Raw genomic sequence first — 13364 nt, 5'->3', positions numbered from 1 at the left:
GTGCTCTGAGTCATTCTGTTAGGCTGAGTTTGAGCTGGTGCATTTATGTGACTACAGGAATATGAATCACTATGAATAAAACGTCTAAGACAAACTAAGACCATGGGGTATGACAGCAAACTGGAAAGGACAGTGGTTAAAGGGAAAAAAAAAAAAAAAAAAGCAGCCTTTACTACTCACTAAATGAGTAAGTTCAGAAGGAAATAATTTCAATTGGATCAAACAGTATACCAAAAGGAAAATGTCTGCAGTACCCTAGTAATAATATTTTAGGTTACAATCAGTTCTCAATTTTCAGTTGTATTTCATGCAAAAGTTTATTTCTGGTGTTTATTACTCAAATATTCTTTTACTTAGGGGATTTACAGGCCCTTAGGAAAGTGGGGTGGGGGAAAACAATTATACTGCAAAAGAAGAAAAAGTGTTCCAAAACTCAGCACTTCTCCATGAATTTGAATTTACAAACTGCTTACTTCATTAAAAAGTGTATTTATGCCTCACAGCATACATACCCTTTTAACAGCATGAACAATATATTCTGTTGAGTGCAGATGTATTCAACTGTGGGAGTTCTTGTACCAATTTGCCTTCTGAGGATGTTGTTGAAAATTTGAGCAACATCTTTTTTGCCCTGTCAAAAACATAAGTAGTTAAACACATAATATTCAAGTTCACTGTTCAAGTAAGAATTAAACATTACCATAATCTCATACATTCATACCACAGTGAGTTCTGAGTTCAGTCAGCCTCCGTACTCTGATCTTAATCAGATCACATCCATAGTCTGTTTCTTTATACCCATTTCAAATACGCCAAAACATTCTAAACAGTATCAGCCAGATGTTTCAGCCAGATCACAGGTTATTTATGTTAAGAAATAAAGCCAGTTTGTATTTTATCTGACACCTCTGTGAAGCTTCAGTCTCCTGGACTTGCTTTATTCTTGTGTTTTTGCCAATAACGTACCAGTTTTCAACTGTGCTTCTGCATGAAAGTGTGTTTCTTCAATACTCCATTATCCTCTCCCTTTCTCTAGGGACGTTTAATTCCACCATTAGTTGTCTGTAGAGCACTTCTGACTGCAGTGTTAACATTCAACTTAAAGTTGGAACTTAAGGAAGTAAAATAAATAAAACTACAAAGAGAACTCACCCACTGACCTAAAATGCAAGTCTCACATTTTTCAACATACAAAGTAGTATAAAAAAGAACAAGATGCTTGAATTCAGCACAGACTATACACAGAAAAATGCACAATGAAAAAACCAGGCAGCATGAAAGTGGCTGGGAACGTTCTCTTCTGAATAGATATACACCTCTTATTTATTTATTCTTTGACATTTCAGACCACAGCTAAAGATGCCAAATTGGTATGGACTAAAAGCTGGTTATAAATATAAGCACTTCTCACCATCATTCACATGCATCATTTAAAAGCCAAAGTTCTGCAATTAGCTTTCCATTTCAGACTGCCATAAATACAACTTCACGACTATGTGTTATCAGATGTAAGTCAAAAACCACCAGGCAAACTTGTACTAAGATTGGGTTTGCTAAGAAAGGCCTTTTAAGCAATTCCACGTGAAGGCTTCCTGAATGTTAAACACAGACCACACGTAGATCATTTTTCTTGATGAACTCTACCTGGTACTATAAATTTCCAGGGTAACATTTGCAAGCTTTGGAGTAAAATTCAGACTGCATTTAATTAGCAAGTATTTAAAAAACAGCAGCAATTTTTCATAACTCCTTCATTTTTCCAATCACCATAAAGAAGATTGCATAAGGAAAAAAAAAATTGAATGTTTGTAAAAATGTAGGAGGATTGTAGTTTTACAAATGGCATGTTTGTGAATTACCACGGACGGTTTGAGGCACTGTTGTTTTCAGGACATAAGAGTTTGTTTGTAAATGCTTGTTTTCTCTATTACAATTTCACTGAACGCCAGCCTAAAGCAACACCAGAACTCTTTGTTCTGAAATGAGTAGAGCAGTGTTTCCAGAAACTGCTTTACTCCAACTCCACATAATATAGTCATCGACTCTCATTCACTAACATTGCCAATTTTGCTCTAGATCTCACATTTTGCTTTGGATTCCCCAGCCAGAACAACATTTTCTTATTCTCCACAGAAGTGAACTGCTAGTGGCACGCAGTAATACCAAGTCAAGTTATTGTTGAAAGCACTGCGAAGTGACCTCATGGGCTAACAAGAGCAAACAGGCACCGAACCTTGTGCCAATAGTCACGACCACGAGAGGTGAGAGTGAAACTGTGCTAGCATTGTCTTCCCAGCAGGATCCAGGCCCCCTCACGCAAAAGGCTTTTCTGTTTTTTTTTTTTTTTTTTTTTTTTTTTTTTGTGTGTGTGTGTTTTTTTTTTTTTAGTGTGGTTTTTGTTTTTGTTTTTCCCTTCATTTAAAGAAGAGCAAGAACAGAAAATACAGTTCCAGAAGGGATGCCATCTCTCTTACAAACATGTAAGTCAGCAGGAAGATAAGAGCGGAGTTACTAACACTGGTAAATAGATGGTTTTGTTAGCTACAGATATAATTTTTACCAGGTCTTTCCACCCAGCAAGTTTCAGATAGGCAGTTTCCTATGCACAAGATTAAAACATTAAGTTTGTTGCGAAAGTTGAAGTGTCTGGGTAGACAGTCCCTGTCTGTAACCTCAGCATCCACCACAGAAATCTTCTTCAAGAAGAGCAAAGTTCTTGACAAAAAAAGGTGACATTTACTTCATTGCTGAATGGCCTCAAGCTTTAGGGGAGGCGCCAGAAAGAATAAATGCTGAAATCAACATTCAAGTTTAAAAACCAACAGGAAATCAAGTTTGTACCTCTCTCAGTGACAGAAAAATCATTTCAAATGTAGTAAGCCCCAAATCATAGAGATCTGGGACATAATAGCCAAAATCTGAATCTAGTGCAAGTTTGGAGCACAGGTGTGTTGACATTAATTCTAGGTAAAACAATAGCTGGACAGCCTGCCAGATCCCATCCTTAAAAAGCAGACATGGTCCAGCCTGGAAACCAAGGTGAATGACTTTTTCTCTCTCAAGGGGGAATGGTTATATCCCTGTGTTACAAAACAGCAGAAAATCTAAAAAGCAGGAAACTACTTGCAGTCCTTTCCAGTCCCTTTAGAATAAAATGAATAGTTCTCTTTAATGAGACCAAGCCTGTACAAATTGTTATCATTCTCCATTACCAGAAGATAATGAAGGTTTCCTTCTCTAATAACCGAGCCGAGTAAACACCAAACTGATAAGAATCTAGAGGTCAGCAAAATCCAGATGACGTTTCATCATTTCCTTTCTTCGCCAATTAAAGGCCATCATATTTCAGCATTCACTCTCAACTTTCCCAGGTCTCCATGCTTATTTAATAATCTGAATGCTTTATGTTTGGTGTAAACATTTGTGTGGGTAGGAAAATAAATACCACCATGTTACAATTAAACACATATCAGAGGGACTTATACAAGGAGTAGGGGGCGAGAGAAGAAAGAACAGGGAGGAAAGCTATTATTTTTGGAACATCATACTACAATAGGACTTTTGCAAAGTCTGTTCCCATCATGAACAACTTGGTTATGAACAATACCATCCTTAAGCAACCTTAAGTGGTATGGCCTTTATGGTCAAGGCTGTGGGGTGAGATACATGGGTTTTGGCTCCTTTCCTACACAACCACACGCTTCTTGTGGGACCTCAGGGAAAACAGGAAAATCCAATTGTACTGCGATTTCTTAGAACTAAATAGGGTGATTTTTCACCATGGCAGTGGGAAGCTAGATTATTCTGTGTGATGTGGTGACATACGGCCGAGGTTTGAATAGAGATATATTTGAATAAAAGTAAGCATTGCTATTTTGAAGTAGTCAATAAAATCTTCTATTTGTTTATACGTATATATATATAAGTAGAATATATAACATACGTTATATATAATATATTCTGCTTATAAATATATAAACAGAAAAAGAGGGAAACAGAAAAGGTTACATCATTTCTAAAGAGAGAGAAACACTGAAGACTTAGTAAGAGGAACAGCTTTACCATACATACTTTAAATTCTTCTTAAACGTTATGAGTTATTTAATATTTTTTTATTATATTTATATTTTTATTTATTTATTTAATTTGAAAGTCATTTTATTTAATAAGATGAGAATACTGAGGTGGCTTATAGTACTATCGCTTGTGTTCACTGTAATATTAGTACTAAGAGATTAATCCTTTTCTCTACATAACAATTAAGGATTATTCTATAATTTTAACAGAACTGTATCATACGGATTAGAGGTTTATCTACTTCAATTTTCTGCAGCTTAGGTGCCTAAATTCAGTGATTTTGTATTCAGTATTTGCTTAATTTTCTAGATAGTTTGGAATACTGAGTTCTTTTTCTAATGATTTGGCCCCAGCCAGAAAATAGAAGCTGTAGATCGAAAGATGTTCTAACCAGTTAAAGAGATAGCAATTCAGATGTATTTATTTTAAAATATACAATACATGAAACATTAAACTTCTCTTCTTACCTCAAAATCAATTAGCTGCAAGTCAGCTACGAGGGTACTAAGGAGACCACTGTTGTACAGCTCCTGAGCAAGCTGTGCCACAGCTTCTGTCTGTGGTTCCTTTTCATTTGTGCCATACAAGATTTCTTTCATGGCAACAAGGTTTTTTGAAACCTCCTCAGTGGCCTAAAGAAAAGGGGAAAAAAAATAGTTAGAGCACAGACAATGTCATTTTTCTTTGTAACGGCACACACTATTATTCTTATCAACTGCAAACTTCCATTAAGGAGGAAAAAAAATCAGGAAATGACAGCCTGTTAAGAAAACAATAGATGATCTCTCTGCAAACAAGACTGTTACATGTTATTAAAAAAAAAAAAAAAAAAAAAGAGAAGAGAAGGAGCAGAGGCAAGACACAAGCAATTTAGTTGACAAGTTGTCAAAAGTAAAATATCTTCTTTTTTAGTGCCTCTGAACTTCCCATTCAAAAATCCCCTGAAGAATAGTGACGGTATGAAAAGAACCGGACAAAATTTCCATACAGTAAAACAAAGATCACAGGATCACACTGGAAAACATGACAGAGATATGTGCCTGTCTAGTGAAGCGCCCAGACAGACCAAATGTACTCCTACAGATTTTGCACTTTGTTTTCTGGCAAATAGCAGACTCCCATTGCAGTCACTACGGATGTTTTTTTTCCTTTCCAAAGGAAAACCTTGAAGAGAACCTCACCTAAGCTCCGGGTTATCTCAGTACAAAAAATAAAAATGAAAAAAAATAAAAATAAAAAAAATGTCAGAGCTACAAAAAGTGGGTCCTTCAAAAGAAAACATCAATAGAGGGGACAACAGAAATGTAAAACGCTTCCTCTCTGAAGTCAATCTTACAGAAGGCAGTCAGGTCTGACTACTCATTCTGGAAAGCCAGTGCGAGGAATTCCTAAGTTGCTGTGTAGGCCTAGAGCAATGTTTAGAAGTGGAAGCAGAATTCTCATAAGTAAAATAAACAAAATCAACAAGAACACTTCTCAACACCCATTTCTAAATCTTAAAGCACAGTTATCTTGGAGGGGGGAGAGAAGAACTACTTTAATTGTGTGTTTTCATAGCTTGGGGATAAAACACTGAAAATGATCACCCTCAATATCTGGTTTAGCTATATTACATTAGTTTTTCACATGCTTAAAAAGTATGAACAGTTTTTAAGTGCACTGATTTTTAGTCATTAGATGAACCTGCCCACAAGGTATGTACAGTATTTATTTGGTAGCACATGGAAAATTAATAAAGAGCAAGAATGACACCTTTCTGGATATTGCCTGTCTTACAAGGGATATGCAGAAAGATTCCATTTGTGGACTATATCTAGAGAGGTTTAAGATCTGCATGACCCATGCACTATTAAAGACGAAGCCATTCCAGCTTTGCTAGGTATGCAAGTATGGATTCTATGACCTTTACGGAGACTCCATATCAGTTTTAGCTCCTCCACAACTTTCCACTCCCCACTGCCTCCATTTTCTCACTAATTCCGGTTCCCATTCCCAGTTGTCTCTTCCTTTAATAAAATTCCAAGGGATTTTCTGCACACTGTCAGTAAGACAGCAAGAAGCAGGTGTTCAACGCAACTGCTTAGACATCTTCTAAAGATGTAAAATGAGAAAGCCAGCTCACCATATTACAATGGTATTATGGCATACAACTGCTCTCTTTCTTTAAAATTCAGAAGAAATACACTTTTACTAAGAAAAGAACAGGAATGCCTGTCAAATCTGGAGCTACAGAGAGATGTTCTTGAAGCACGCCAATAAAAGAGGAAGAAATGTTAAAGGATTCTTCTGTAGTTTGTCCCTGCACACTAATTTAGAAAGCAAGATGAAGGAGGAAGGAATGCTGAGGTTTGAGGAGTTATCTATTTTAAGCAAGACAGTGGCAACATGGAGGACACACCTGCAGGTAAGAATGCCACTGAAGAATTTTTCATACCGAGAATCCAGAAAACAGAGCACCCTCCCCAAACTTTAATGATCATATGTAAAAGTTCTCCTTCAGCATCAGTCCGAGACACTGTTAGCAACCGAAATACTGACAAACCAACAGGAAAAAATACACAGTGAATGCTTTTCCAAAAGAAGCTTTCTGCCCTAACATGAGCATACAACTCAGTAGCTGCAAGAAGAGACACCAGGACTTGAATTTGTTTTCTCATTGTCGTCATAACTGCCAAGACCATCTGCAGGTGCTTCACTTGATCTTGCAATGACACGCTGCTTTAGTGGTAATTAATGGTAAGAGACACAAAATTACGGAACAGCTTGGGTTGGAAGACACCTCAGGAGGCCGCCACTGTCCAACCTCCTGCTTGAAGCACGACCAACGCCGAAGTCCTATCAAGTTGGTCGGGCTCATGCTCAGCTCCACGGCTGGTCACTCCATGACCACTCCGGGCAACCTGTGCCAATATCTCATCATTTTCATCATGAAAACGCGAAGCAGACTTGCTTGTATCATCTCATCTTAGGCCAAACTATAATTTTTGGATACACACAAATATGGAAATACGAGTTTTTCTGAAAGTATTTTATTAATAACCCGTGTCTTTTGGTGCATAATGTATCCGTAGATGATATTTCTATATTCTCTCCTCTTCTACTCTAAAACTCAACATCAAAAGGACTAGAAAAACTCTTACAAGCTTTTTCTAGAATCTCTCTCTATTCTCCTCTATTCCATGAGCTCTCTAATGTATTACAGATACACAACATGCAGAGCTATTTTTACCATTTAAGATGCAGAATGGAATTTAGATAGCTACACCTGAAAATATAATGCTACATTAAATATCAAGTCAAGAGTAAAAAACGGTTAAAAATTCAAGACAGAAAAGGAAAGGCTAACTAGTGTTACTTGTAAGATTTCCTAAGATACAGAGATCTAATCAGACACGGCATATATTATATTTTTAATATACAAGCAGAGTATATTTTATATATACAGGATGCATGTGTATTATATAGATTCTCGATACTGAGAAAGAACAATTTTTCAGTTTTCGAAAGAAGTTCTGTGACAAGTCACATTTAAAATTCAATAGTGCCAGATAATCAATAATGTCTGAGGATAAGTCAAACTCTAAAAGTAAAGCTTCAAGTAAGGAAAGCAAAAAGATTACTAAATTCTTTTTTTTTTTTTTTCCTGTGATAGAAAGGTATTATATCAAAACAAGACATCATGAAGTCACATACGTGATTGTCATAGCAGAATCTGTTGCATGTCTTTATATCTACAAATCAGTATGGTTTATTCTATTCTTTAGGGTATTTCACAGATACTCACAAAATACCAAATACTTCACTTAGATTTGTACATCTTTAGTGCTCGAGTTTTATCAAATAACAATTGCCTTTACTTAGAGAGCAGGAGAGCACAGCAGGCTCTAGACCTGCGGCTAGGAGCCGTCCGTGCCAACAATGCAATTGCATAAATTGCACCATTAATGAAAACATTCATAAAAAATTGAAACCATCTATAGTTTTCAGCCTGTATTTACCATTTTGTCTAGTCTATAGCTATATTTACCATAGACAACTAACACAATTTTAATAGTTCTACTGAAATTGATTGGATTTTAAAACTCCTACAAAAATATAAAGTTTCTGTAAAATATGATTATCTACATCAATGCCACTAATTTAAAGGCATTAGGTTTAAAAATGATTGCACCAGATTTCAGCAGACATCTGTCGTGAAGGTAACATTAAAGAGCTAAGTTCAATTAGAAGAGAAGCCTTCTAAAAAAAAAGCAAACAAAAACCTTTGTCCCCAACTTTATCCTCTGGGTAACAGCCCCACGCGGTAGGCAGGGCAGAGCACTTAACCTTTAGCTTCCTCTCAACTATGAATTAATTGCATACATGTGCATAACAAACTTAGAATTTCACTGCTTCGTAAATTTCCCTGTTAACTCACTGAATGAAATCTGATGTATGTCTGTGGGACCATGTCATAATATTGCACTGAAACCTGAATCAAATCAGATAGCATATTGCATTTTCCCATGCCATGTAGCATACAGTCCACAGTATTGAACTGTTTAAAGGGAGGGGGAGACATCCAATTTGCCTAAGATCTATGGTGTATTTTTTTTTTTTTTTTTTTTTTTTTTTTTGGCAATAGGGAACCTGCACAGGTTAACAACGTGTCTGAGCCAATTATCAGGAAGCCCAAACCTGAGCTGTTATGAGCAGGTTAACCCAAGGTCAGAGGGTAGGGAAGAACAAGTCTATTACATGAGTAAATATTTACCTTCACGACAGTAAATGTGTGCTACAAACTAAATGAACTGGTAGTATAAAAATAAATGCTGAGGTAAGTCAAAGAGGAGGAAGAGATGAGAATGAAATACTAACTAATGTGCTAGCTCAGAGGTAGGTCCCATTTATATGAAGGGACTTTCCCTTCCTCCTCCTCCTTCTGAAAGAAAAAAAAAAATCACTGAAAGGAAAACTAACAGTGTATGTAATGAACACTTTTTCAGTTATAAAGCACTTCTCATTTCAAGTTTCCGAAATTACTCTTCAAAAATAATACGAGAGTAAGCTATTGCCTCTACCCTAAGCAACAGGCTGCATTCAGCACACCCAGAGTCGTGGTACTGAAGGCAGACTGGCGGCGGGGAGACACAGTCCAGCTTCTACAGGCACTTCAGATCTCATTTCCTAAGTATGTACTGCAAGCCTAAGCAATGTTTCAAAATGACCTGGAGAATTACCTGTTTACATTTTCTCCCATATTTGCACAGTTAAAAAAAAAAAAAAAAAAAAAGTAACATGCAACTAGAATTCACTTCTCAAGCTTCAGGTTTTTGTTCATAGAATAAATTGTGCAGTATTACAGAGAAGAATTTTTCATAACTGAACAAAATGCACCATGACCACTACTGTTGTTTCACATCTTTTGCTGCAAAGAATCTGAGCAAAGAATCCATGCAATGATAATTAATTACTACTTTAACTTTTAAAGAAAATCATTCATGTAACTCTTTTTCAAATTCTGTATTTCCAAGCATGCTTGGAAACTGATGAGAAGCACAGCCTTCCTAACAGCATTGTGCTGCTACTGCTTGGTAAGACCTACTCTGAACTACACATATGAAAACAAAGCACTGCCATACTGCAGTAGAAAAGTACCGGTTTGTCTTTGGAACCTCAGCCAGACATACTGTATAAAACAAAAGGCCATTTACAACGAATTTAATTTTGTAGAAGAAATACTTAAAACAATGATTAATATTTGAAATATTTAGTTCGCTTCAACATGTGCTGAAGTTTTTTTAAGCTTAATTTACACATTTCAAATACCATATGTTCAATAGTAAAGAAAATATGTAACTGTGTACTTTGCTTTAAGAAATAGAGTAGGACAAATAACATACACAAAAGAAGTAACACCCAAAAGGGTGTCTCCTTAATACAAAAAGTAATCAACGCTGAATACAAACCACGCTACTTGGGCTTGACAATTCTGTTGTTATCTGACAGACTACAAAAGCACACCCTGGAACAAACTAATAGACTGGACAGGAAAAGGGCATGAATTCATCGTATTTAATCACAGCTGGACCTTCAAAGAAATGACGACTGGCCTGTAGGATATTGAAGATCTCTTTCTTTTTAACCAAACTGAGAACCTGAGAGAAACTGCTACAACCACAGTCACCTTCACAGAGGTCTTGGCTTGCCAATGAACCAATTATTTCCTGAAGAACCTGTGCATGGACACATGGGGACAGGAGTTGTGAAAGTTCAGATTCACCTGCTGGTCCTCTTTGTGAACAATGAGGATGACAGAGGCCAGCACCACCCAGCTCAGTATCGTGAATGTCAGTATTTAACCCGCCTCACATTTAACCTAGTGAACACGACCGGCCTTTTCTCCTTCAAGCAGAATGTATTGTCTCCTATATGACACAGGATGCAACTCTGCAGGCTTGGTACATTACTTCTTGTCAAAGCAGACCCATAAATGAGGTCTTTAAAGAAGATGTAGGTGTGGGATTAAAGGCCAGCAAGAAGCAAATTGTACGTAATAATCTGTAGTTACAGCATCAAGAACAAGGAATGCGATGCCGCACACAGCTATGCACAATGGAATGAAGCTGGCCTGTTCCCTATTAGAGGTCTATGCAAAAAGAAAAAGATGACAAAAGAGCACAGATTTCAACACTAAGCCACGTCTCCAGGAATTAACAATGAGGTTGATATGAAGGAAGCAGTGCCAAGTCTCATCTCAGACTCTTCAGAATGCACCTATGGAGTCAGTTAATGAAGAAAGAAGGAAAAGAAGCAGCAAATGAAAATCCTCCCAGCTTTTATGCTAACGCTCTGTCATGAACCAGGATAAAACCCGCAATGAGACAAGAGCATGCACTCTGCACAGGACCACACAGCCCTAGTCCTAGGCAAGACAGAAAAAGCATTGAGGAAAAAAAATAGTATGGCACACTGCAAGAGACCTGGAACATAACACATCCTGACACTGCAGTAGAGAATGCTGGTCCCAGAGAGCATCAAGGTAAAGCCAGTGATTCAGTTAAGACCCAGATTCTGCTACACTTTAAAACAGAAGTGCCAAACCTGGCTGAAACTGGATGTAGTGAGGCTGGCCACACTGTGCTTAGAAGACTGGTGAGCACAGAAAAGATTGTGACTAATTCCTACGCTTGACTCTTTAAGGATGCCAAGACTGGCACAAAACAGTTAAATAATCCTGGGAGAAGATCTGAAGAGGGTATCATAGCCTGCTTCAAAACCGGGGGGCCTTGGGAGACGGGGAGTGTTTCATTTTCTTGTTTTGGTTTGGTTTGAGGGTGTTTTTTTGCAAGTGTTAACATCTATGCTCTGCTGCTGAGTTTATCGGGAAAAACTTCATCTAAACAGTAAATGACCCTGTCAGACAAGTCAATAGGTAGGTTGCTGCTGCACACAGTCTGAATCTGAGGGTAATTTTTAGTGAAGCTATCAAGACTACCAGTTGAGAAGTAAATGACTGTTGCAAGGCACAGATCCTGAAAGACAGGTACAGATTCTGAACAAGCAAACCATCCCATCCAAATGGGACTGCAGCAGCACAGGAACTTTACACCATACCATCTTCCTGTGGACTGATGAAAAGGCAAGAGAGGGTGAGAGTACATGCTCTGATAGCTATGGAGATGCAAAGCTCCTTGGTTTCAATAACAGAGCCACTCTGCTCTGTGACCATCGGCAAATTATTTTAATTATCACATCATCTGCCAGTGGTATTAAAATGCAAAGCTGAACAACATGAAACACACCATTTCGAAGGTACGTAATAACCTATCCTTTATCAGAGTGGCATAAAAAATAATTCCTAATTGGCTCAGCATAAACAGCTACACATTTCAGTTTTTAAACAGTATCTGAATGGGAAAAAAGAGAAGTCCCAACCGTACCTTCTCTGCCTTTTTGTCAGAGATATCTTGCTTTTCTAGAACTGCCATACTTTCCTTCAGGTTCTTCACTATGTCTGCAGGAGACTTGTGTGACTTGCCAAAAGGGAATGGCATGGTTGCGAGCCACAAGGTCTTCCTTCTAGGGCTCCTGCTTCACCTGGAAAAGGAGGAAAAGAACAAATACGTCAAAACCAGAAGCATAACAACACATGAAGATAGAGTACAGCAAAGGCATTCGTACGTGGAATAACCATTATAAATAAAATAAATACAAAATAAATAACCATTCCAGCCATCACAAACTTAAATGCTACCTGTGTTTCTAATTCTTTTAAAACACAAAATACTGCATCTAAGAACTCACATTAAGATCACTCTCTTATGTTTCAAGAAGAAATTAAAGAGAACATCAATTGCAACCACAGGCACATACTGTATGAATGTCGCATATGGGGAAGACTAACATGGATAAATTACCCCAATTAATGTTGTCAAGAAAAATACTTATTTTATATTAGGTCTTTGCCACAAGTCATTGTGCCTCAGCTGCTCTGCAGTGACTGTCCAGGTACATGCTTTTACCACAGTCACTCCATAACAAATGCAAAGTGGACAGCAAAGCCTGCTGCTCTGCACAGGAGCTAGAAGCGTGACACAGCTGAGCCTGCAGACAGCAGCTTATTGCCTACATCATAGCAATTGCTATGTCCTGCCTTTCTTGTACCAATACTGCTGTAACTTCATACTGAAACACAGTCTCCCCCCGCCCCCGACTCATTTCATGGGAAACCAACTTTGACACCAGTAATAAGGTACTTGCAAACATTAAACCCAATACCTGGCCCATTGTTTCAAAGAAATTAAATTTGTCTTATGGGAGCATTGTTTCTTCCCTGAAATACTTGGCTCCTGAAACCAAGTACCTTTATCCCTCTGTATATTTACATACATATAACCATTCACTTCTGTGTACAAAATAGACAGGTATTACTGGCATAAATGAGTATACAAAAGCTTTTGTTATTATTTTGTTACATATGCCCCCATTTTAACAACAATAAAAAATTCTTACAAGTGAATTCCATAAAACACATCTAGCACTTTTATCTAGGTATAGAACAGGAAATCCTCCCTAAAAAATGGTGACAGCGCTACTTCTGCTAGACACAGGACAGTAGAAGCTGACAGAGCACAGATTACAGTGTCGTTACAAAGAAGGGCTATTACCCTGAAAACTGGTAATTTTACACTCACACAACACCAGTAATGTTAGCAACAAGTCGACCACAACTAGGATATGTTATCTAACACCAAGCACTTGAGCGTCAATAAACTTGGTCTTATTCAATTATGTTACGCAAGAGT

At 37.5% G+C, this 13364-nt stretch overlaps 1 protein-coding gene across 1 annotated transcript in view; it reads right to left on the bottom strand.

Moving 5' to 3' along the window:
* The window catches only part of CAB39 (calcium binding protein 39), a 40857-nt gene that overhangs the window by 9458 nt on the left and 18035 nt on the right, over nucleotides 1-13364 (bottom strand). The window contains exons 2-4 of the mRNA XM_084292398.1: nucleotides 12000-12156; nucleotides 4545-4709; nucleotides 513-631 (exon numbers count right to left, since the gene is read on the bottom strand). Coding sequence (XP_084148524.1) covers nucleotides 513-631; nucleotides 4545-4709; nucleotides 12000-12113 — 398 coding nt within the window. The 5' untranslated portion in view covers nucleotides 12114-12156. The remainder of the gene's footprint in view (nucleotides 1-512; nucleotides 632-4544; nucleotides 4710-11999; nucleotides 12157-13364) is intronic.

Source organism: Netta rufina (assembly GCF_964035555.1).
Source record: "Netta rufina genome assembly, chromosome: 9".
Taxonomy (NCBI): domain Eukaryota; kingdom Metazoa; phylum Chordata; class Aves; order Anseriformes; family Anatidae; genus Netta; species Netta rufina.
This window is presented reverse-complemented; position numbering and strand designations above follow the sequence as displayed.